Consider the following 26,254-nt stretch of genomic DNA (forward strand, 5'->3'; position numbering starts at 1 on the left):
ACAGTTAAAATCCACATACCAACAAAGTGCTTTCTAAGGTGGCTTTTTTGCATAAACTTTAACTCTGGGTGTGCAAATCACTTTCACGTTTTGTGTACACATTTCAGGATTTTCACATGAAAGAGGTTTTTGAGCAGTACTTACATGTGTGCATCATGAGCACAAACATAACCTGGGAAGACAACTTGTTTCTCCATTGTTAGTAGACACGAAAGAATTCTAGTGAGACTTCATTCATTCTTGTATGCAAATATACAAGAACTCAAGCTTGGTGCAATCATTGCCAAAACCATGATCTCAGATGAGCCAGTGCCAAGGCCCCAGTGCCTTGAGAGGACCCACAACTGCCAACTTAAGACTAGTTGTAACTGAAAAATGCACCATTGCTAGTGTGAGAGAACCCATTGGGAGATTTGGGCCCTCACAGCTAGTTAGTCTTCACTCCACCTCAGAGGCAGGAGGCAGGCAGTGCAGTCACCATTCACTTTGCTCACTCTTTGTTATCAGTCTCTTTCACCACAAGTCTTGGAGACACCAGATGATGAAGCAGCAGAGGTGGCTTTATTTTGCCATTGGCAAATAAATTACCATTTGAACTGAATCGATATAAACCAGTGGAATTTACAGATCACCCTGAAGTGACCAGTGGTGGCCTGACCCATTTTACCACCTGAAGCAAAACAGGAAGGTGCTGTCTCACCTGGCAACTGCCACCTCTGCCATTCCCTGACCCCTGAACCCAAGTCTGTGCACAGGACTTGTTTTTCAGCCGGAACTCGCAGGAACGTGGTTCTGGCACCTTTCAGGTGAGCGCCCTAGCCATTATAAGAGAAGAAGGCAGGAGTTCATGGTGAGTTCTGGCATCTCTTTTTTATATATAGAAAAATAGCACTGGTTGCACAGCTTCCAGCGGTGAAGACACCACCAACACAGGAGGAGTGATAGTAGCTTCTCCTCGCTTCTCTTATGACGCTTCTCTTATGGTAGCAAGGAGCATCTCCACCCCCATCTTTCTGCCTGGACACTGAGGTCCAGCTCCGAGGGTCTTCTGGTGGTTACCTTCCTGTGAGAAGCAAGGTTACAGGGAAGCAGGCAGAGGGCCTTCTCGGTAGTGGCACCCACCCTGTGGAACACCCTCCCACCAGATGTCAAAGAGAAAAACAACTAGCAGACTTTTAGAAGACATCTGAAGACAGCCCTGTTTAGGGAAGTTTTTCATGTTTGATGTTTGTTGTGTTTTTAATATTCTATTGGGAGCCACCCAGAGTGGTTGGGGAAACCCAGCCAGATGGGTGGGGTATAAATAAATTGTTGTTGTGGAGGCAGAGGCAGTAGAGGACTTCTCTGGCACCACAATAGGTGCCTCCTGCCCACCCACCCTCACCAGAGAGACAAGGAGAAGCACCTGCTGGTGACCAGAACCTAGAACTTCTCCAGTGAAGGGGGCACTAGGAGGGTTGCCATATGTCCGGAAATATGGCAACCCTGGCAGGAGGCACGTATCGTGGTGCCTTAAAAAATGAGATAAATGCCTGGATGGAAGCCAATTCTTGTGAGAGCTGGCTTCTCTGTGGGAGGGGGCCGCCGCCTGAGGCAGCTGCCTCGTTGGGCCTTACAGACGGGACGGCCCTGGTGAGACCCTAAGAAGTCTCCCACTTCCTCTGAGGCCACCTTCTTGCCCTCGGCGCCCTTCCAGCACCCGCCCCTCTGAAGCCGCAGCAGCTGCTGAGCTGACAATGGAAAGGAGGCATGTACTTTGCTCGGGAAAGGGCTGGGTCTTTTGGGTTCAACCAAGCTCTTGCTCCACTTCTGCTGCTGCTGCTTTTCTTTTCTTTCCTTTTTGGCGGCGGCCGCCAGGGCTGGGTTTGCGCTTCTCGAGCATGTTGGAACTGGTTTCCACGCCCATCCCTGCCCACAACGCTCCTGAGAGCGAGCGCGAGGAGGACGGGAAATACCTGCGAGGAGGGGAGCCGTGTTGCAACTTGAAGCTCGCCACTTTTCCCCCGGTGCGCGCAGTTGCCTCCGCGCCAATTCCCATGCTAGGCGAAGCTTCCGAGGGGACGGACGGCCAAGCGCGCGGGGACGCAGCAAAGTAAGTGGTCCCGAGTTTCTTTTCCAGCCTTCCCCTCCGCCCTCTCAGTTTGGGCGAGTTTCTCTTGAAGGTGCACGGCAGGCAACGGCGGGAGTTCCCAATTTGCCAAGACACCAGCCTAGCCCCCCCCCCCCACTTTTCCCGTTCTCTTTTTGAACAGAAGCCGATGCGCGCCTGGTCATCTCACATTCCTCTCCACTGACGCCCTCTTTCTGTCGACAGGGCGGAAAGGTCTGACTCCGGTTTCTAGTGCTTTTTTGTTTGCCCAAGTGTGTAGACATTCTCATGGCTCCTAGTTTAAAATGGATGGGGCTGCTCTTCCGACGTGAGGAGAAAATAAAACCGAGGACTCCAAGGAGGCTTTTCTCACTCCAGCCCATAACGGACGCGGCACAAGCCCTGGAGTTAATGGTCTTGTAAAAGGGAAGGACGTTGCTTTGTAAGGAAAGGACACCCGGTTGTGTATCTTAGAGGGACTTGGCAGGACAGGAAAATAAGAGAAGCTATCCAACAAAGTTTTGACTAGGGCTGTGTTCTTCAACCTTAAGTTCTCAGGTGTTGGTGTACTACAACTCCCATCATCCCTGACCATTGGCTAAATTGTCTGGGGAAGATTGGAGTTATAGTCCAAGATCATCTGGGCACCCATGGTTGGAGAGACCAAGGAGTAAGGATAAGGTGAAGAGCTACCACATGATGGGAAGGGCAGAGTTGGTGTGATTTGGTTGTCTCCCTTCTCACCAGATAAAAATCATTCCTGTTTCAAGTGCCACAGTAATATTTGATGTGTTTCATGTGGAAGAGAACAGGGTTAAGAATTCCAGGCTATTTTCACCTGTGAGGCTAACATTTGTCTTTTTTTGTTTTTTGTTTAACTGATCTGGAAGGCAAATGCAAAACCTACATGGTTAATGGTGTACCTTCAGGTTGTAAGGCTACTTGGGAGTAAGTCATTCAAACATGGTGGGCTTGCTTTCAGCATCTGAGTCTAGCTTTCAAGCAGTATTAGTAGAAAGACTGGACTGGTGGAAAGCAACCCGCGCCTGTACATCAAAAATGAGAGCCCAGTGGATGAGGCCAATGGCCCACCTAGTCCAGCGCCCTGTTCTCACAATGGCCAAACAGATGTCTTTGGAAAGCAGGCAGGCCCAACCCGAGCGATTCTTAGGAACTGGTATTACAGTGCATTTGTTTTGCTCTTAAAATCAGATTCATCCACCAGCCGCACGACAGGAGCAGAAGCAGAATTACTCGCAGAGTTCAACCTCTGTTAAATCAATAGTCTCACGAAGGCACTTTTATTGAGGTTTAGATAATTAAAAACCACACAATTAATCAACCCAAAAAATCTTTACTTGGTTGCTAGCATGCTAACAGCCATCTAATTTTGCAACACATCATTTGTTCATCTATAACCAGGCTTTGGCGGATTAACATTACATGACCTCTTAAATGTGTTGGGCTATTTTTTTTGGGGGGGGGGTGTAATTGCTTTGTTTTTGTTTTATTATGGATTTTGTGTTCTTGTTTTGTATTTTTATTTTGTGAACCACCCTGGATCTTCAGATGATGGGCGGTATACAGATGAAAGAAATAATAATAATAATTTGTTTTCATATTGCGTGATAGTGGATAAATTAACTTCAATAGTAAAACCCTTAAGGTCAAATGGGTAGAGCAATAGAATGCTTAGAATTGGGGGGGGGGCTGGTGTCCTTAAAGTTTTTAGAAAAATAGCAGTAATGTAAAACGAAGGCTGGCTGATGAGAGGCATACTGTTCATTCAAACTTGCAGTCCACTTATTTTTTCTCAAGGTGCCTTATGTTTTGCATACCTCCTTTTAAGCCATTTCTCAAGGCGACTGTACATCTTACGTGGGCATTTATGTACATGCATACTTTTAAATCACATGTCCCAAATGTCATGGATGCTTGGAGGACACAGTCATCTGGAAGCTAAACAAGAACTGTGTTATTTTTCTCAAACACAAAAAACAACACAGCCACAGGAAACACCCAACTCTACCTCCATCCTGTTTCTTTTCCACCCGACTCTACCCCAGTACAATTAAGTCTAGTGCCTCCTAGAGAACAGAGGCAATATGACACTGTTATGGTTATAAAGGGCCTGATTTATTTAAATTTTAAAAAATTGTTTGGAGGACATCAGTATGTACCCAAAATACCCTCTTTTGGGTGTTACATTATACCACACTGAACAAGACACAAAAACTAGGGGAGTGTTGGGTGCTGTGCTTTTTTTGCTCCTGGGTTCTTTTAATATTTCCTATATACAATATTTGCTTGCACTTTTAACCTGTAGCTAATCGAGCCCGTAACAATGAATTTCTATTATTCATATCAAAGAACTATATGTATTAATGAGATGAAATCCCTGATTCAAAAGGTAAGTTAATATGGCTTCAGTGGGGGAAAAATGTTTAAGACAGTGATCTTAGTGTGATCTCCATTAAATTCAAATGCCTTGAGCAACTTCTCCATGAGCAGTTTGATTCAAGAATACATTCCCATTAGACACCTAAGCTTCAAATAAAACAACGTATTAAATTTCAGTTCTTTCTTTGAATTTGTTCCCATCTGCTATAAGTGGTCTTTGCAGCTTGATCACCAGGCAGTAGCCTATTCTGCATGCTTACTTGGAAGTGGGTCATACTGATTTCAATAGGCCCCACTTCCTACTGGAGCCTTACAGCACGTTCTTGTGCATGTTTATAAAGAAGTCCCTCTGTATCCACTGTGTTTATTCTCAAGCAAGTCTCCTTAGAATTGAAGCCATAATATTTTAAGCTTTTAACGTATATGGATACCTGTCCCTAACAAAATCTGATTACATTTGTTCTCCCTTTTTGTATAAATGGTAGATAATGTATTAATATACATGTTTAAATATAGGGCAGTAGGTCTTTTGCATCAGAGTTTTTGATACTTTCCTTGCTTTAAACCAGTGGTTTTCAACACTGTGCCGTGGCACCCTGGGGCGCCTTGAATGATGGTCAGGGGTCCCGCGGGCAACACAGGCCTGTGTCCCTCTTTCCTTCCCTCCCTCCTCTGTTGCCCTCTCACAACTCTGTATGCCAAAGGCTTGCATGACTGTGTGTTGCAGCAGCCCTGGTTCCAAGCTCCCCAGGCGAACGGTGCCTCTGGGGCTGGTCAGGGGGTGCTGGTTGCCAGAAGCTGAGGCATCCTCAGAATAAGCAAGGAAGCAAGCAGGCGAAGGAGCCCAGCCAGCCAGCCCTTGCTGTTGGGAATGGACACACAAGTCCCAGGCCCTTGTGGGGCAGTGTGAGAAGGCACCTCTCTTTGGGGTGAAAGGGGGGCAACTGAGAGACCAGGGGCAGCAGCAGCAGCTGCCCAGAGGACTCCCAAGGAGAGGGGAGAGAGGAGAGAGGAGGAGGCTGAGGAAACACTCCACAAGGGGAGGGTGTCTGAAAAAGGGTGAGAGGCTGGCAGCTTTGCATGCAAGGGGTGACATAATAATAATAATAATAATAATAATAATAATAATAATAATAATAATTAATTTATTTATACCCCGCCCATCTGGCTGGGTTTCCCCAGCCACTCTGGGCGGCTTCCAAGAGAATATTAAAATACTGTGATACATCAAACATTAAAAGCTTCCCTAAACAGGGCTGCCTTCAGATGTCTTCTAAAAGTCTGGTAGTTGTTGTTCTCTTTGACATCTGGTGGGAGGGCGTTCCACAGGGAGGGTGCCACTACCGAGAAGGCCCTCTGCCTGGTTCCCTGTAACTTGGCTTCTCGCAGTGAGGGAACCGCCAGAAGGCCCTTGGTGCTGGACCTCAGTGTCCGGGTAGAACGATGGAGGTGGAGACGCTCCTTCAGGTATACTGGACCGAGGCCGTTTAGGGCTTTAAAGGTCAGCACCAACACTTTGAATTGTGCTCGGAAACGTACTGGGAGCCAATGTAGGTCTTTCAAGACCGGTGTTATATGGTCTCGGCAGCCGCTCCCAGTCACCAGTCTGGCTGCTGCATTCTGGATTAGTTGTAGTTTCCGGGTCACCTTCAAAGGTAGCCCCACGTAGAGCGCATTGCAGTAGTCCAAGCGGGAGATAACCAGAGCATGCACCACTCTGGCGAGACAGTCCGCGGGCAGATAGGGTCTCAGCCTACGTACCACATGGAGCTGGTACACAGCTGCCCTGGACACGGATTTAACCTGTGCCTCCATGGACAGCTGTGAGTCCAAAATGACTCCCAGGCTGCGCACCTGGTCCTTCAGGGGCACAGTTACCCCATTCAGGACCAGGGAATCCTCCACACCTGCCCGCCTCCTGTTCCCCAGAAACAGTACTTCTGTCTTGTCAGGATTCAATCTCAATCTGTTTGCCGCCATAACTGGGCTCCTGAGCCCCACAAGGGGGGGCACAGAAAGAATGTACTTGGTCAAGGGAGCTGTGGACTCAAAAAGTTAAACCTCTGCTTTAAACAGATATTACTAATCTGTTTGTTTTGTTTTAGAGATATTTTTTAATGACCTATATTATAAAGAACTGTTTCTCTTTTTTAAATAACAAATTATGAAGAAAGACAGTAGGGATGAAATAACACTTAATAGTTGTGGTACATTAGTATTGGTGTTATATAGTAATTAACTCAACAGTGCCATAGGTGTGGGTAGGTCTTAGTAGACATTTATTTGTTGTGTTATTAATGGCATTCTTGTGCAACAGTGTCTGGAACAGTTATTGTTGCTTAATGAAGCATTGTTTTAGCAAGACTCATAATGTCCTAATTGGGTGGGGTATTATGTTTCAGAAGGGGATTTGAGAACGTGCTAATCTGCGTGGATCACTTACAACTGCAGCTTTTCTTGTTTGGTCTTTCGTGAAGAATAGGAGGGGATTTTCCGAGGTGTGGGTTTTGGAACAAAACAGGTGTGCTGTAAATCAGTTTTAACAGGGATGCATACATTTGTTTTCTGATCAAAACAATGGTGTTGGTCTCTGACCCTGTGAAAAAGTCCAAGTTTATTTACTATGACCATTGATCCAGCTATAAAAGTACCGTATTTTTCGCTCTATAACACGCACCTGACCATAACACGCACATAGTTTGTAGAGGAGGAAAATCCGTAGGCATGCCACCAGTAGGCATTCCCTCCATAACACGCACAGACATTTCCCCTTACTTTCTAGGAGGAAAAAAGTGAGTGTTATGGTGCAAAAAATACGGTACTTATTGGTTCCGTTCAGCTTCTTCCAGGGATTAGCTACAATGCCAAAAGTTAAAAGACACTGCAATTTAACATTTTGATTTTCTATAGAGGATTTGTGTGTGCATGTGTATGGGTTTAATTATTATTATTCCCGTAAAGCAGATGGGATACTAGCCTGAGACCTAGTAACTTGCCTAAGGCCACTGATGAGCTGTTGCTTCCAGCTGTTCCACACACCTCCCAGAACCCAAAGAGGTGGCAAATGTTTTTATTGAACTGTTTTATAATGCAGCTGTGCTCTGTAGTTTCCATTTCATTCATTATTGACACTTCTGGGGCCTGTACTGATGAGTGCCTTAGAAATGACTGGTAGATTGGGTCTAAGCATAACTTGATTTTGTTGGATTTTTGTTGCACTGTATACTGTTTTGGGCAGTAGAATGTTCAGCTAATTTAGTTAATGATCCATAAATAACCAACACCAATCTATGAGGAAACTGTTGGATTTAATTCAGTGATTTTAATAACTGTCATGTAATTAATTTTTCTTCACATCCCAGTTTTTAACCACATGCAGTATAATGTGGGTAACACATCTGCCTACCAGATAATGTGTGTGGGATTGCTGCCTTAAACGAATACAAATGCGATTCATTTACATCTATATTAATATCTGCTTGCTTTTTGTATTCTGTGCACATTGCTTATTATGGGGTGTGAGGCACAAAATACAGCCATCGGTTTGCACAGATCTGTTCATAAGCTAAAACATTTGTGTATTCAATTGCTAATAGATAAGCTGATGTTTTTGAGGATCTGTTTGATGTCAGTAATGGTCTCTATAGAGTCTATACCAAACCAAAGTGAGGTGAAATTTAAGTTTGCTAGAACTGTATTCTGTGTAAGAAACATTTACTTCTCACACTTATAGCACAACTTTCCCCCAATAAGATAAGAGTGGCATTTCCCCCTGTGAAGTAGGATAGTCTTGAATGTGTGTAACTGGCCAAGGATTACTTTAGCAAGCTTCATGGCTGAGCAGAGATTTAAATTAGTTCCACCTAGTGCACATCTGTCTAGGCCCTATGTTACACTCTCTCTAACCACTGAAAAACCACACTGGTATTAAATCTGAATTTTCAGCCTGGGTAAAGTAATAATTCTATTTTCCTACACTTTCTCACTAGGTTCTGTCTAGGGCTGGGCAATATATCAATATATCATCCAAAACTGGTTTGAAGTCCATATGGTGTTACTGGTTTCGGAGTTTTGGACCTTGGCAATACATCGTGAATAATGATGTGTATTTCAGCCGGGCGATATTATCGTCCAAATCTGGTTTCAAGCCCATATCATGATAATTGGTTTCATGATGTTAGTTAGTTAGTTTGTTTGTTTTTTTTTGTGTGTGTGTGTTATGTAAAAATCACAATGTGAGAAAAAACGTGAAGCCAATCAATGCCTCTACATAGCTCCATCCGTATTTCAGACAGTGTGATATATATCGCAATGTTTAGCTGGTATATATTGTGATGTTGAAAACCAGAATATCACCCAGTCCTAGTTCTATCATAGAGACTACTAGTAGCTCTTCTCTCCTACAAATGCACACTCTTAAGGACAGTGGTGGGGTACCTGTGGCCTGCCAAATGTTGCCAAGCTCGCTTCCTATCATCCTTGACCCACTGGCCATGTTGGCTGAGGCTGATGAGATTTGGAGCCCAGCAGCACCTGGGGGGGGGGCACAGATTATTACTCATGGTTGTAGATGGATCTGTACTAAACTGAGCTGAGTGTTCTTATAGTTGATTGCGCCATTGACCAAGAACATAAGAAGAATCTACTAGATCAGGCCAGTGGTTCATCCAATCTATCATCCTGTTCTCGCATTGGCCAAACAAATGCCTATGAGAGGCCAGCTGGGAAGACCTGAGTCCAACAGCACTATTCCCACTTGTGATTCCCAGATTATTAATAGATAAACATGTCGGTAGGTGGGAGCAGGATTGGGGAAAAGGTAAATTCCAACTAATCTACAAGTGTCCTCACGGAATCTGTGAAGAACTGGAATAATGACCAAAAGAAACTCTCAGTTTGATGTTTTGTATTTTGTTTTTGAAAAAGGACTGTCTCACTGTGGTTAGAGATTTTGTGGCTGGTGAACAAATTGAAAGTTAATCCAGAGAAAACTGATGATGTGATACTACAGTGCCTGCCATGTTAGGCTGTGTTTATTTAAGATATCTTTGTACTGTCTTTCAAAGCCAAAGGTACTCTCAGGGTAATTTAAATAATAAAAAGTTAAAACATAAAGCAATTAACCATGCCACATAACGCCGTAGTGAAAGCACCAGTTTTATTCAGTTAGAAGCAACTTGGAACAGCCAGGTAAACAAGGTCCATTGAAAGATAATAACAGAAGGAGCCACACAATAGAATTCCACAAGGATGGGGCCATTACTGAAAAGGCCCAATCTCTTGTACTTCACCCCTCAAACCTACTGGGTTGTAATGGTGAGCTGGTGAGCAGGGCATCTGTGGCCAGTTTTATGGCCCAGAAAGGCTAGTTTTTAACCAATTAACTGAATAATAATTATTTTTTTACATTTCTAGTTATGTATTACAAATCATTTGAAGATCCTGATAGAATGAAACAGTTTGTCTTATATGTAAGAACTCCTGATGTAACAATTAAAAAGTTGTTGCACATGCCTTTAAAGAAAGGCACTATTTAATACCGGCATCCCCAAACTTGGCCCTCCAGATGTTTTTGCGACTACAATTCCCATCATCCCTGACCACTGGTCCTGTTAGCTAGGGATGATGGGAGTTGTAGTCCCAAAAAAATCTGAAGGGCCAAGTTTGGGGGTGCCTGATATAATATATCAACAGTGAAATTAAGTACCCAATACTAAACACATTTTAAGATTACATTAGTGTAAAATATGTGCTGACATTGGCTTTGAGGAAGAAATATCTTCGTTTGCTTTTGGGTTTTATTGCTAGAAGAGACTTTAGAAGAGTTTCATGTTAAGTAGAAAATATTTCCCAGCTTTGTAAAAAAACAAAACAAAAACAAGACGGAAGAGAGAGAAAATCATTAAACTCCATCAAATTTGGCTTGGGGAGAAGAGATGGCTCTTCTTGTGTGGCCTTTACAGAAACCAGCACTTCTGTAATTGAAAGTGCTGAAGTCTTAGCTTGTTGCTAGTCCCTCCGGTTAATTGGGATGCAGATCTTAAATCTACAGCTAAAGCTTTTCCCTGGGTGAGTTATCTTCATAAACTGCCATTCTGAACCTAGCCCACCCAAGATGTCAAACAATATAAAGGCTAAAAGCAAATAATAATAATAATAATAAATTTCAAAAGCTGAATGAACAAACAGTTGATTAAAATAAAACTCAACCTGTATAATTATAGTAATAAGTAAAAAAAAAAAAAAGCAATTGTCATATACAATACAATGTGCTCAGATCATTCTAACCAGTCAATGCATATTAATAAAAAATACCTTTACCCCATGTCTTCTACAAGAGGGTCTTTAGTATTTAAGCACTCAGCTTGCCATGCATGTAACAATTTGGTTTCTTCAACCTGCAGAACTTGCACTTCTGCAAGTACCCCACATAAGGTCTATTTCTGAGGAATCTATTGCTATGTTCTGGAACTCCCTACCAATTTAAATCAGCCAGAAATCCTGGCTATATTGTTTTAGGTGCCCGTTGAACACTCTTTTTTATTTATTTTTGTTCCGCCAAGTCTACCCAGACACATATATTATTGAATATTTGCTTTTTATTGGTTTGTGGAATTTCTTTACAGTTTTATTTGTGCCCTTCTTGGAGTGACCCTTTGATCAAGTGGTACAGAGATTCTCTACATGAGTAGGGTTTGGCTAGGCTTTGACTGCAGGCTGCATGTATCTCAGAAGGGAGGAAAGTGATGGCCGTTAAGAAGATGCTTTCAGGGCAAGAGGGTTCATAAGAGAATGATTCATAAGGGAATTCTGCTGGGGCCTTTCAATATGGGAATACGAAGATTATAGATTGAGTTATATATATGCAAAACAGTTCCTAGTATTTGAATCAGTCAAAGCTTGCTCTTGGGTCCCATGGGTGTTTCCCAGAGGAAATGTTCTAAGCCAGTGGTTGCTGCAGTGACTATTGGACTTGAGCTGTCCTTCTTGGCTACTTGTATGTTGGTAGAAGGAAGTGTTATCTTGAGAGTGTCCTGCATGTACAGTGGTACCTTGGGTTACAGACGCTTCAGGTTACAGACTCCGCTAACCCAGAAATAGTACCTCGGGTTAAGAACTTTGCTTCAGGATGAGAACAGAAACTGTGTGGCGGCAGCATGGCAGCAGTGGGAGGCCCCATTAGGTAAAGTGGTACCTCAGGTTAAGAACGGACCTCCAGAACGAATTAAGTTCTTAACCCGAGGTACCACTGTATCTTGGTATTCCACTGAAAGATGGCAGCTCTGTTAAATTACCAAAGCTAATTGGTCTTCCACAAGCACTGGATCTCATTCTCAATGGGTGCACAAGACTAGCCAATCAGATAATGCCCAATGGCCAAGGTATGCATTTACTAATGTGCCAGATCATTAGCAGAAGGATTTAAAAGCTCAGCCAAATGGACCTCACAGGACTGTTGTGAGGATAAAATGGGGAGGGGCTGAACCATCTACACTACCTTGAGCTCCTTGGAGGAAAGGTATATACAAGATTTATAAAGGAAATAAATCAAAAGAGAGCAGCGTGTTCAGCGATTTGTATATGTTTGGTAACAAATGTAGCACAGTGTTATTTTCTATGCATTTCTCTTTCTCAGCAATTAATATATCAAGTGTATTGTCATCATAATCATAAGGGGTGGGTGTGGGTGTGGGTACGTGTGGAGTGATAGAGAGAGAGAGAGAGAGAGAGAGAGAGAGAGAGAGGGAAAGTTGTAGCCAACAAAGTTGTCCTGTTGGCACTTGTTCAACAGAACTTCCTCTCCCTGCTGCAAAGGCAAATCACATGAATGTAGACTATTTCTTAAACTCTATAAAAGATTAGCAACGAATGTAGGTTTTACATTTAACCCTAACTGGTATCTCTTCCTGTGGCAATACTGAGTGGCTTTTGCTTGTAATGCAAGACTTAATGAACAAGTTTTGATATCGCTACAGATATATGTTGCTGCTTTCGAGAGCAGTCAGGGTGGATACCTATAACCACCTTGCTGATTCAGTGTCTGATATAAGGTGTGGGAGAAAAGCAGTTCTTAAGCGTTTCTCTGCTAATTAGTCATGGACGAGATGTAGGTTTGTTGTGGAGGCAAGCAGAAAATGGATTAGATCAGCATGGGAAAAGAAAGAGGAATGTAGTAAACTCAAGGGCACGTTCTAGGGAGCAGCGGATGAGTTGTATCTCTTTTCTATAAACTGTGTACAGGAGGCATGAGAGGTGGAAAGTGTTTGAAAAGGAGAAGGCAAAGATGGGTTTTTACAATGCTATTCTGTGCAAATGTATGTAGAAGTTCTGTTGAGTTCAGTGAATTGCTCTCAGATAAATGTGTGTAGAGCTGCAACCATTGAAGGTTTACCTTCTCACTGTTCATGACATTCAACAACAGTAATATGTGTTGTTGTTGTTGTTTTAAAAAACAGCCAATTATGTATAAAATCACATAGAAGTATACATTCAGGTGCTCTTAAATCCAGCCCATAAGGCAAGATGAGTCAGTCACCTCAAGCTGCAGATGTGGTGACTGAGGAGTATATCACTTGTAGCTCTGTGGTCTTCTTTTATTGGTGGTGTCAAACGGCAAAATGTCCTGGCTGGCCCTGTCTATATCTAATGTTTAGGGACCAGCAATAACCCTGAGGGGCTTCACAGGGAATATCATGGATTAACGACAAGCACCTCCCTGTCTTCATTTTCTGGAATCTCTTCACCAAATGTTTCTCAATATACCTGTGAAGTCTCATGACACTGTCATGAACATTTCAGCCACATTAAATGCCACAACTGGGTCAAAAGGGTACAGTTACACTTCCTTATCAGTCTCTAGGTTAAGATTGACAGCCGCTGCCATCTCAGACCACACCACTCCCCAAACCAGGCTGGCAGAGGTCTGGAAAGTTTGATGAGATCTGGGTGTGTCAGTAGCTGGAAGGCAATTGCTCATGCTGCAGACTCGCAGGTGGCAATATAGTTCTCCTTGTTCCCAGCCATCCTACCCATTCTCTTGTAATAAAGTATCTCTGCCTCCATTAACCATTTCTAAAATGCCTTGTCTATTTTGTGTCCTGCCTCATCAGACGGGCATCAAGTGCCACTACAGTTCTAGACATTAACTGGATGCCATCTACTATTACTTGCAGCCATTGCTAACTGTTTGAATGCCTTCAAGCTAGTCTTCTAAGAAGCAGGTGCTTAGGGTGATGGGAGATGAGGCTGGACAGGACAGTAATGGAACCAACTTAGATCTGTGAAGTGGCCTTGATGAACATTATAATCAAATGATGATAAACTCGTAATAAGACAACAATGATGGTTGCAATGTGCATGTGTTAAAAACACCATCAGTGAGAGACTAAAATGGTCAGTCTGTCCATGATATGCTCTCAGTCACTGTGCAAAGAAGAAAATGTTTAAAATGACATTTGTAAAAAACAACAAAACCAGAAGCATTTTTGTTAGGGATTGTAGGACAAGACCTGCCAAGGAAAACAAAGAACTTATTTATGTATGCTACAACAGCAGCAAGAGTCTTAATAGCTCAAGGATGGAAGAATGAGGAAACCCCGACAAAAGAACAATGGCAAGAGAATTTGATGAACTATGCAGAACTGGCTAAACTGACATATAAACACTGAGACAAGGACAACTGTGACTTTAAGGAAGAATGGGAACTTTTCATAAATTATTTAAAAAGACAAAATGAATTGGACTCCTTGGCAGGTTGTGAATAAACATACACAAATTTATTGGTTGATAACATGGTAGATAAATAATGTAAGGATCTGTGTAATTTTATAACAGCAGAGAATAATATGTGCTGAAAAATCAGAGAGAGGACCTGAGGGAAGTCTCAGGGGGAGGGTTTGATGGGCGGGGAAGGGGAAAAATAATGAATATGATATGTTTTGATATTTTGGTATGTTGAAATTGCTAATAAAAACATTTAAAAAGAAAAAGAAATGTGATGATAAAACAAGGGAGGTCTTTTCTCTCGCTTGGCTTCATATTGTATCTGCACAGTGCTTAAAATAATGTAAATATTGATGCACACACTATTGACTGTTGTTTGTTTCTGTTTTGTTCTCAGATACATCCCATAGTGCATGAATGGGCATTTAAGAAGCCTTGCTCCTAAATTACTGTGAAAATGGAAACCTCATCTCTGCTGTCATCCTTACATGATGATTGTAGATCAGACAACTACCTTGAACCGCACTACAAGGAATGTTACAGGCTTGCCATTGATGTGTTAATTGAAAGTGGTTCAGAGGCTTACCAAGAATTTCTTTCCAAGGAGAGATGTGCAGAGTTTCTAGCAGATGATGAAATCAATTATATACTGAACACAGTTCAGAAAATCCCTCAAAACACAGTTTGTGCTACTGACAATGCTGCTGATGATACCTCTTCCTCAGGAACTTATTGGCCGATGGAATCAGATGTGGAAGCTCCTAATCTTGATTTGGGTTGGCCTTATGTAATGCCTGGAATTAATGGTGGTACAAATATTGAGTTGCTCTTCCATCCCCCTCGAATACAACCTTTTACAATAAAGGAAACTATTAGGAAGATGGTAAAAGAAGCAAGAAAGGTAAACTTTTATAGTTTCTTTTTTAAGCATCTAATTTATAATAGATAAGTGACATTTTTATTTCATTATTCATATCAATGTGAAACTGAAGTTCATAACAATGCAAAGGGACACTTTTATCTGCCAGATTACTTAAAGTGCTTCCACTCAGATTTTGAACTTCTGTGAAAGAATCATAAGAATGTAGCCATCATGGACACATGGTCATTGAGACTCTTATTTATTTATTTATTTATTTATGCAATTTCAGCCGGGCTTTTAAATTTAATTCTGATTTAATAGTTGAAACTCATTTTTATTGTTATTGTACTGGACCTCCTGTACATTGCTTTGAGATGACAATGATTAAGCAGCACACGAATAGTTGAAATCAATAAAATAAATTAGGAATGTAGTAGTAAATATATAGCAAACCAAGAAACAGAGAAGCAAGCAGAAAAATAAACTCTAGGGCAAGACATCACCAACTCTGGTGTTAAAACTTTCAAAACTATTTCCTTTTTGAAAAAGCGGCTTCTGATATAGATTGGGCTTTGTTTTATTAAGTGTGATATAGATTAAGCTTTGTTTTATTAGTGTGTGTGATCTAAATGTTTAAGCCCACAAGTTTCCCCCTCCATAGGTAAGCTGTGACTAACTGCAGCTCAGTTTGGTTGCAGAGTATCTAGATAACATAGCAGAGGAATGGTTAGACTGTCCCATGTACTGTGCCCCCAGTCTAACATGAGGGGCCCATGGGTGCCTTTAGAAAGAGAAAAATAGTTGCGGAGCTCCAGAAATGGATCTCCAGTATAGCTTGGCATTTGGCCCCAGTTTCTTTATTTTCTCAAACTATTAAACATATTTTTAATGCTGGTGGATTTCAGTGAAGGAAGTTTACCACTTCTGTAGCAAAATCAATGGGATTTAATTGTGATTTCCTTTGGATGGGTTGCAGAAGTTTGGAACATGAGAACCACCAGTTGTACGAAGCAGGAAAGCAATACAGCTCATGCATATTTGTAATCATCTACATTTTTGTTCCTTGATTGTGGTATGTTTAAATTCAGTGTGAACTAATTTTGGAAGAGACGAATGTTTGTGTATTTAGACCAGCCTCCCCTCTGCAGTAGTATTAGTAGCAGATAACCTTGCAGGCAATGGCTGTCCAGGTTTGGCTTTGCAACATAAACTTGAAATACCAGAATATAACTAGCTAAAAGTGTAATGTCTCTCTCAAAGGTATTACTAACTCACTCGCACTCATTTATAGCTCCTTCCCACCATAAGCACCCAAAGTATTGACAGATGTGTGCAAAATTTATGTGTGTTCCCCTCCCCGCTGTATGTCATCCTTTTGCATTTTTGTTGCTACCTCCCTTTTTCCTCCTGGCAATTTAAAATTTAAGGGCATATTCATTCCTTCTGTGCTGCTTTGTGCCTATTTAGCATTCCTGTGCCTTCTAGGGAACTTTTATTTGTTTCGGGAGAGGTGAAGAAGTGATTTTCTGCTTGGCCAGATACCTTGGGATGCAAACCATGGGTTAGATCAGTGGTTCTCAAACATTTTCAGGCACAACCACCTTCGTTCCATATACTCATGCCTGGTGCCCCATATTCTATTCTGTAAAAAGCATTATTAAGAATAGCAGGTTTCCCAACCCACTAAGGTAACACAATAGCCATTTTTAAAACAGCAATTAATTGCCACATTTATTCAAAATCCAGTTGAAACCATTTAGCTTAATAAATTCAACAACATTGATTCACTTGATCCAGTGATACCAGCTTTTCAAAGTTTGATAGCCATTGACACCCCATTACTCCCCTCCTGCCCCCTTCCCTCTTAGTGGAATGCCAAGTAACCCCAGTGCCTCTGAGAAGGTACTACCACCCATTGTGGGAACCACTGGGTAGATCTTTCCTGTGAAATAAATGGCACTCGCAACGTTTTTGAACTCAGATGGAACTTGGGATTGAGTCTTTGTTTTATTAAGCCGCTTCTGTAGGATTTAAGAGGACAATTTATTTAATGACCTCATTACTAGCTGACAAGTGACTACAGATGAGACAGCACAAAGGTTGTTTGGCTACTACAGTATACCTCAGTCACTACAACACAAAGTGAAAAACATTGTCTTTAAGACCATTGTCAATGTTGTGTGGATGGATTGACCAACTGAGTTAATCGCTCAGACTTGAAAGTGGAGAAAGAGGTTTATTTGAGTCTTGTATTATAGAACTTTCCTATGAAATTATCAGTTGCTCTGATTTACAGTTTCTTTTGGGTACTGTGTCAGTGCAGGTTATAAACTGTGTAAAGAAAACTTCCCTTTGAAGAACTTCAAATGAGTGAATGGTTATAGGTGAACTAAAACAGTGAAGTCTGTTTTTTGTAACCCAGCTCAGAAGAGCACATGTGTCACCTTAAATGAGAACTGGAATAAGATCAGCCCCCTCCAATGACTATTCTACATTCTACATTCTAGTTTTATTCAATAATTTAAGAAACTGTAACTTGGGCTGAATTAGATACATGTAGGATTACATTTATGCAACTATGTGTTTTGTAAATAGCTACTGCAGGGAAGGCTGAGTTGCCTCAAGATAATGGAGAGGGAATTTTAACTCTTACCCTGCCAGGGTTTCAAGTAAAATTGCCCCTCAGAAGCTGCTATTGGCATTTCATTTAAAATTTAGAAAGCTTTTTGTAAAAGCAATAATAAACATCAGCTTGAGTACAATCACACAATTATCCTCTTTCCCAGTACCACTTGTTCATGATGTAGAGCTTCACTTACCCCTTCCTCCCTGACAGGGAGAGGGGAACCATTTTGGGGGTTACCTTAGGTGCCAAAATGTCTTGGGCCGACCCTGCTTTATTGACGCTGTTAGAGCTTCTACATGGCCCCAAGATCTATACCTTAAGATGTCCATCAATACAGTTGTTGTTGTTTAGTCATTTAGTTGTGTCCAACTCTTCATGACCCCATGGACCAGAGCATGCCAGGCACTCCTGTCTTCCACTGCCTCCTGCAGTTTGGTCAGACTCATGTTGGCAGCCTCATGTTGCCCTCCATCTTTCCCAACGTCAGGGTCTTTTCCAGGGAGTCTTCTCTTCTCATAAGGTGGCCAAAGTATTGGAGTCTCAGCTTCAGGATCTGTCCTTCCAGTGAGCACTCAGGGCTGATTTCCTTAAGAATGGATAGGTTTGATCTTCTTGCAGTCCATGGGACTCTCGAGAGTCTCCTCCAGCACCATAATTCAAAAGCATCAATTCTTCGGCGATCAGCCTTCGGCGATCAATACAGTACTGACCCTTAAAAATGCCTTGAACTTACACTTGTTACAGTTGGCTTTTACGTGAGGTAATTTCTAGGTCACGGCTGTTTTGGAATATAGGCTTTAATCTGCTGGTTTTAAGTTTGTTTGTTTTTTCATATGAGGTTATTTTATGCTGGCCTATCATGTTCTGGTATTCCATCCTTGCTGCTCATTGACCTATAGACTGCCCTAGAAATCTTTTAAGTACTGGTTTTTTAAAAAAAAATCTTTGAAATGCAGATAGCAGTTTCTTGACCCATTCTATAAACACAGGCTTTGTGCCAGCACAGAGGCATGTTTGGAACTTTCTGAAGCTAAAGCCGTTGAATTTTGTGTAAAGAACTCATTTCCTTAAGGGGAATTTGTGTCTTCACCCACATACCTAAAGGAGCAGGGCAAGCACCATCCTGCTCTGTTTTCTTTCAGCTGACACAGCAGCAGCAGCATGCAGGCCTGCTCTTAGGAGGCTTTTAATTCTTCTCTCTTCAGCAACCTAAAGGCTTATTTTAAGACCCTTTCTCCCCTCTTCATTTATTCTATTCCCCCATTGTGTATCATTGCATTTTCTTTTCCCAGTTTTCCTCCAAGTCTCATTCCTATTGTGTATATGCATATAGCATTTTTGATTAAAAAAAACCCCTAAGGTATTCAAGAAAAGGTTGAACCCCTCCATGTCCTTTGATGAAGCTATGAGAGACTTTAGTTTAAATTGGATACTTTTCTCCATATAAAGGTTGACCAAATGAGATGGCATCTATCAAGAAAAAAAAGGGGGGGGGGATTAATATACAGCAGTCTCCTCAGGGTACTTTGTATAAAAAAGCAAGTTTATAATTTTAGACTTCCTAACTTGAAACAAATCGCATACTTTTGTTCTTTCATGTTTGGAAAAGGACACACAATAACAAAGAATAAGTTGGAAAACTGACCTTGAAGCAATATAACAAATAAATTGAAAACCAATGATCACAGTTATACCAGAGACCACTCTGAAAAGGCCAGTACTGTCTGCCTCAAGGTAAACCTTTCCTTAAACCTTTTCAACAGCAGTGTTAATTGCTGATCTGGGAAAATAACAATTTATACCAGTGCAGGCATTTTCATCACCCCTTTGCTTGGGAATGCCATGAAGATGGCAGCTACTAAAATATTGTACTGACTGGTGGAGAGTTTTATACTTCAAAGATTGTTGGGTTTTTTGGTGCATTGCTTATATCATAGCACAGATCTAAGGGATTGTGGAGGAGATATACGTTCCTAAGAGTTCTTGACTGAATTTATTGAAATATATTTTCAAGGAGAATTAGACAATATGTTGCCGTCAGTGCTTCTCCTTGTTGCCTATCCATGTTGGAACTCCATAGTGGTAATGATTCACAAATGGGGTCCTCTTGATGTTGGACGAGTGAAATGGATTGCAACATGTTTTCAATAAAGTAACATCAAAGGATGCAACTATTGACCAGGATTCCACTGGACAACACCCAAATAAATTTTTTTATGACAGAAAAGCAAATTTAATGAAGGTTAGAGCAGCAATATTTGGCTTCTTACATGGACATCATAGGCATATTGTAAAACTGGCCCTACAAATGTTGCTGAACTACAAGTCCCATTATCCCTGATGACTACTTATTTTATAAATATATTTTTATATCACCCTTCACAACAGTCACAGGGTGTTAGGTACCATCCAAAGATAAGTTTCATGGTGAATTCCCTTCTTTTGGTTGAGGTGGGTTTAAAGGGAGGTTTAGAACATAGTTCCATTGGGTAGGGTTTATTTGTAGCCTATGCTATGCTCCTATTGTTTTTAGATTGAGATGAGAGGTTTGGTGGGATTCTGGAGCAGTGTTTTTTATATTGTGGATACTATCCCCAAGCCAAGTCTCTCTGCTATCAGAAGCAGCCACCCCTCCTCTCAGTTGCAATGATAACTAATAAAGAATAGAAAGGGAACCTTTCCCACGTGACACCGACACAAAAACCTGGCACAAATACCATGTAAAAGAATGAAAGTTTACTACCCCCTTCTCTCTCCCCACACCACGCTGTCTCCCCAACTCTCTTCTCCCCCAACCTTATACTGTATAAAACATCGAAGTCTCATATTGAATATAAAACTGATCTGTAGAAAGGACTTTACAATCTGAAAATAGTGACTATGTGTGTACTTTTGTAACCCCAGAAAACCTTTAATAAAAAAGCAGTTTTAAAAAACAGTCACAGGGTAGAATACAACAAAATAAAACACAGCAAAACATTTTTAAAAAAAGATTCACATGAAATTGTCAAGTAATAACAGAGTAAGTTGCATCATACATAAAACTGATTTCACCTATCACAGCTCTCCATCTCTAAAAGCCTAATGTAAGAGGTGTCTTCACCTGTTGAAGTGAATATTCTGTGGGTTCAAGGCACACCTAAGAAGATCATTCCCCAGCCATGGAGCATCTACTGAAACATGCTAGCTTATTCTATAAACGTATTTTTGACTGGGGCTGATGAGAGTTGGGGTCCCAGAACATCAGGGGGGTCAGCACAGGTTACCATTCCTTCTCATAAAGGTTGAATTCATAGGACTATGAAAACTATATCTGATTGCAATTTCACAAAAGCTGCTGTCTTTCTGCTTGTGGTCACACCAAATGCACAAATCATTCAGATCCTATCTTCAGAATGTGGGTATGTTTGCTGAAAAGCATTGTGGCATCTATTAATCATTTGAAAATGGAGACATGTCACACTGCGAAAAGAGAGGTGTTGGGCTGAGCCGTCTTTCCACCATATAATCGAATTAGAGCTAATGAGAAGTCTGAAAACAGTGGGTGGACAATGAGTAGTAGCATGGCAGCGTTCATTATCAGGGCTGTTATATCCAGTTTGTTCGGTAATTAATATTCTAATGGGGAATATGATGAAGGCATACTGTGAACAACACAAACTGCTGATATAAAGGAACAGTGTGACTCCAAGCTCACAAAAACTGTTCTGATTTTCTTTTTTTACAAGATGAATCTCTCTTTTTTTAAAGACCAATATCATTTAAGGAACTTGTGATGGCTTTGGCCGCTGTTACTATTGATGCAGCTATGGAAGTTAAACAAAATACTGGAAGCTCTGAGTGGGGAATTCTTTACTCCTAAGTGAAAACACTTAACACCAAAATGGCAACTAAATAAATGTGGTATGTGCTTAAACTATTGCTTGAAGAGTAGGAATCTCAAGTCCTGAATGTCTCCAATAGATTTTCACCTTTCAAACATTGTTTTGTGAGTCCATGACAATTCCAAGCAAGAGAGAGTTCTGTTGGTTTCTTTTGGTTTGCTGCAAGTTTCCCCCATATTTCCTCCGTATGCCTTCGATGATAAGTTATTAAGTTTGTAGTCTGGTATAGATGGGTGCTATTACAGAGAGTTAGTAGGGTGGTACAGTGGTTTTTAGGAGGACTAATGTTTCATTTTAATACGAAAACCAGAGGCTGCCCCCCCTCTTTATTTTTAGTACAACAAAGCTTAATAAAAATCTGCTTTCAGATTGGAAAAAAAGCATTAATCAACTTCCAACTAATGATAAATATGTTCTATTATAGGAAGAAAACAGTAGAGCAGGTTTTGAGAGCATGTGTGTAATTAATGATCAGTAGTGTTCCCTTTATGTCAAGATGTTTAAAAAGCACCACTGGACATAACAATCATACCCAATAAATGAGAGACTGTGGCTGGATAATTGTTCCAATAGAACAAAAATGAAAGTCAATATAAGCCCTTGACTCGACTCAGCTCCTGGGATGAAGTAGTATTGCAGGTATTGTCATCTTTATAAAATTGACTCCACATTTTCACAAGCCCCTTGGGGCTCCTCCATTCGGGCATAGCATACCTACACACATGTACATCTTGCTTACAAGTCTTCAAAGGGACATGCAATGGAGTGCAATACTGGATGCACTTGCTTTGCAACTTTAATTCTGCCCCCCCTCTTGGAGTAATTATGACAAAGTGTACAAACATCTGCTGTTGCTCCCCTCTGTGGTACCGGTAATTCAGATTCTGGAATAAGGTCACTGTGTCTTCTAACTGGGATTTTCTCTTCTATTTGTTTGAGAACAAATGTTGTAAAATTGCTCATGATTCTGTGCCTGCCCTAAAGACTCTCTTCTTGAGGTCTCTATTAATATCTGCTACAAGGTTACAGCACATTTGGCTTGCAGACCACGTAGTATTTCCAAAGGCACATCAGTTTAGCTTTCTTGATCCCTCCAGACAACTTCAATTTTCAGTGTGAATCCCTGGCCCTCTCTCTCCCTCTGAGTGATAGACAGTGATTGGTACAAGGACAACAGAAGTTCTCAGTCTTCTGTGCCCTGCTATGGAAGTGAATTCTGCTTTGCAAACTGGCCACCTCACATGTGATGAAAATTGGCACCATTTAGCAATAACAGCATGCCAGGAATGATGCAGCCCCTCCATTCGGGCATAGCATACCTACACACATGTACATCTTGCCTACAAGCCTTCAAAGAGACATGCAACATTAAATAGTTAAATATTCCTTAGCCACTTATTAGAGATTGGGTCTATCCTTGGAGGATAGACTTATCAGTGGACATCAGCCATTATGAGCATAGGGAACATTCATATTCAGTATGCTTCTGAATACTAATAGCTGGGGAACCACACTGAGAAAGGGCTATTATTTTTTGTATCTGTCTTGTGGACTTCTAAGAGGTATCAGGTTGGCCACTGTGGGAAAGAAGGATGCTGGACTAGATGCTGCCTTGATCCAGTAGGGTTCCTCTTACGGACTTAAATATCCCACCTGCTCCTTAGGAGTGGAAAACTGGGTGAAAACATTTCACCATATCTTGATTAAAAGTAGGCCTGGTTCTCTGGGCACTCAGGAAAAAACTATCTCAAGGACCAGATCCAGCATTCATATCTCCACTCACATACCCTACTTTGCTAGAAGCAGCTTTTTGATTCTCCTTGAGATAGAGACCACAAATCCTAAAGATACCCAACTTTCTCCATTGTTTTCCCCTCTTCGGATGGGAAAAGCTTCGGATGGGAAAAGCTTCGGATGGGAAAAGTTCTGCCAAGCCTAACCTGTCTTATGATCCTAGCCTTAATCAACCTCCTGCCCCCCTGCTGTGCTGGCTGGGACTGACAGGAGTTGTATTCCAAAGCAGCTGAAGGTCACCAGTAGGGCTGAGCGATATCTGCTTTTCAACATATCACCAGCTAAACGTCACGATATAATGATATGCCACGATGTCTGAAATAAGGATAGAGGCATTGGCTGGCTTCCCAGTTTTTCATACATCATGATTTTTGTATATATCACCCAGTCCTAACACACATCATGATTCACGATACATTGCCAGGTCAAAAATTATGAAAATGATATCGCTCTATGGACTTCAAACCAGTTTTGGATGATATATTGATACATCTCCCAGCCCTAGTCACCAAGTTGGCAAGGTCTGCTTCATCCTATGAATGTTTTTTCAGAGCAAGTTCCATTAGGTTCAATGGGATTTGACTCTAGGGTAAGTGTTTAGGATTGTAGCCTAAATTAGACAGCCAGTTTAACAGTATCTGAAAATACTGTTTCTTGTTTCAAATGCAGTTGTGCATGATGAAATTGCTAATGGGTTGCTAACATTTTATCTGGCCTTTAGCTATCCTTTTTAAACAGTGACACTGAGATCGGCATTTACCTCCATTCTGTGAAAACTTTCATCTGTTTATTTCTACATACCGAGCTGCTGAAAAAAGCAGGCTAGGTCAATTTTTCTCTGATCAGTTAAGAATCTCACTGATTGCTAGTGAAGATTGCAAATAGGCTGGACCTGCATTGAACTTGTCTGTAAAAATAAATGTGTATGTGTGCTTTTGGAGTCATGACAGAACTTGTGTACTGTCAGTTTGATATGACTTGAAAGAAATGCAAGCCCTTGCAAAAACACAGCTACTTATGCGTGCTTTAATTTAGCTGGATTTAATTAGCCAGATCTAAGTTTCAGCATAACAAGCCAGTAAAACAAAACCTGCTTGGGGTTTTTTTTTTGGGGGGGGGGACTTATTTCCTTTTGCATTTCCAAGACCTAGGCATTCAACTTTCTGAAGTCTAGTGTATACTAAATATACGGTTTTAATTTAAGCATTGTAAATTTCTGCATCTGTATCAAAAGGAAATGTTTTGTATGTAGAAGGAAATGTATTGCAGGAGATGGGTGTGGAAGACTGGATTGAGAAATTCCTTTTTTCATCATCTCAACAGGATTCTTTGCCAACTCTCTTGAATATCACTTAAATGCAGACCCAAAACTGTGAGAACACACCTTAGCCTAGTTTATTTACTGATGCCCTCATATGTGTGAGACAAAAGAGTCTGCAGGAAGATTTGGTCTGGAGGACCTCCCCCCAACAAACAAACACAGATGTGGAATCTAGACACATATAAAAAAAACCGCTGTGAAAATGCTTTTTTAAAAAAGTTTTAAAGATATATTGAATTTGCCATAAGCTCACCATCACCATCTAGAGTCACATTTGTATAGTGCACTTGAAACGCACTTAAAACGTTCTATTTGCAGCTGTATAGCTGAGTCCATATTCTGCTGGTGGTGTGGTGAACAAGGAGCTGGTGGGTGACTCTCCCAAAACTGAAAGGTAGCAGTAATAGTGGGAGTTCATTACCTTTCCATGTCAAATCTTCTTTCACGTCCCCCCCCCCAAAAAAAAGGTTATTTCTCCAACTTCATAAACATTTTAAAAAATTGCTTTGCTGGCACCAATGCGGATAAAGTCCATCATTATTATCTCATATTGCAAGGGATAGGCTTGTGGCTGAGAGAGGTTATATCAGCCCTGTGGAGTATTTAACTGGGTGGAGGGGGGAATTAAAATAGTGTATGTCAACAATGAAGTATAGTCCAGCGTTGTTTATCTTGGGGTGTGTGTGGATGCTGGGTAAATGCAGTGTGGGTGTTAAGTTTATTTTAGCAGCAGGGCAATTAATTAAGGACTGGAGGGTGTCAGGAGGTAGGTCAATCCATAGATGAATAGCAGTTCTACCCAATGAAAAACAACAAAAGACTGGGAGATGTGGCTAACCTGGAATACTAGTTTCTCAGAGGTCAGGTCTACTCAGACCTCACTGCAGCTCAGTCATCACTTCTTCCAGCAGTGGTAGGCCAGTTCTCTGATGCTAGTGATGCATGTTTGCAGTATTTACCCCTTCCCCCTGGAAAAAAAAATCCTGCAGGTGTCCATGCTAATACCTCATTGTATCCTTCTCTTGTCCTCCTGTCCATGCTACTCTGCACGCAGAGCTGCCAAAGGCCTTGCTCCTGCATGTATAGTGCTTTGTATATCCACAGGACTGAACATGTGCATCTGTCACACATAGGGAACAGATTAGACAATCTCCATAGACAAGGATAATAGATAGGAGCTGGTGGTTACATTCTTGGTTAGGTTCAAGTGAGCCTGTGCTTAGCTCTTTAAAAAATAAAATAAAAATTGCAATTAGATGAGCCTCCTCGGTACTGAAGACATCTGAGTATGCTAAAATTATAGTCAGAATTCAAAATATTCTTCACACACTATATGAAAATTATGTGCTTGTGCATTCTGGGATTTAATTTAGCGTTTGCTCTATGCACCAGTAATAAACATAATTGAACAAGTTCAGCAATATGGCACATGTCTTCATCTAGTGTAGTTATTTCATATTTGAAAATAAATTAGTGAAGTGTTTTAAGTGTCCCCCCCCCTGCAAACAGTGGAATGGATTTGCTTGGGAGGTAATGGACTCTCCTTCATTGCAAG

General features: G+C 41.3%; 1 protein-coding gene across 1 annotated transcript in view; it reads left to right on the forward strand.

Moving 5' to 3' along the window:
* Positions 1-1,931: 1,931 nt before the first annotated feature.
* FAM83B (family with sequence similarity 83 member B) overlaps positions 1,932-26,254 on the forward strand; it is a 52,671-nt gene continuing 28,348 nt past the window's right edge. The window contains exons 1-2 of the mRNA XM_081187072.1: positions 1,932-2,092; positions 14,610-15,113. Of these exons, the coding sequence (XP_081043198.1) occupies positions 14,670-15,113 (444 nt within the window). The 5' untranslated portion in view covers positions 1,932-2,092; positions 14,610-14,669. The remainder of the gene's footprint in view (positions 2,093-14,609; positions 15,114-26,254) is intronic.

The sequence above is a fragment of the Podarcis bocagei genome (genome assembly GCF_964188305.1).
Source record: "Podarcis bocagei genome assembly, chromosome: 3".
Taxonomy (NCBI): domain Eukaryota; kingdom Metazoa; phylum Chordata; class Lepidosauria; order Squamata; family Lacertidae; genus Podarcis; species Podarcis bocagei.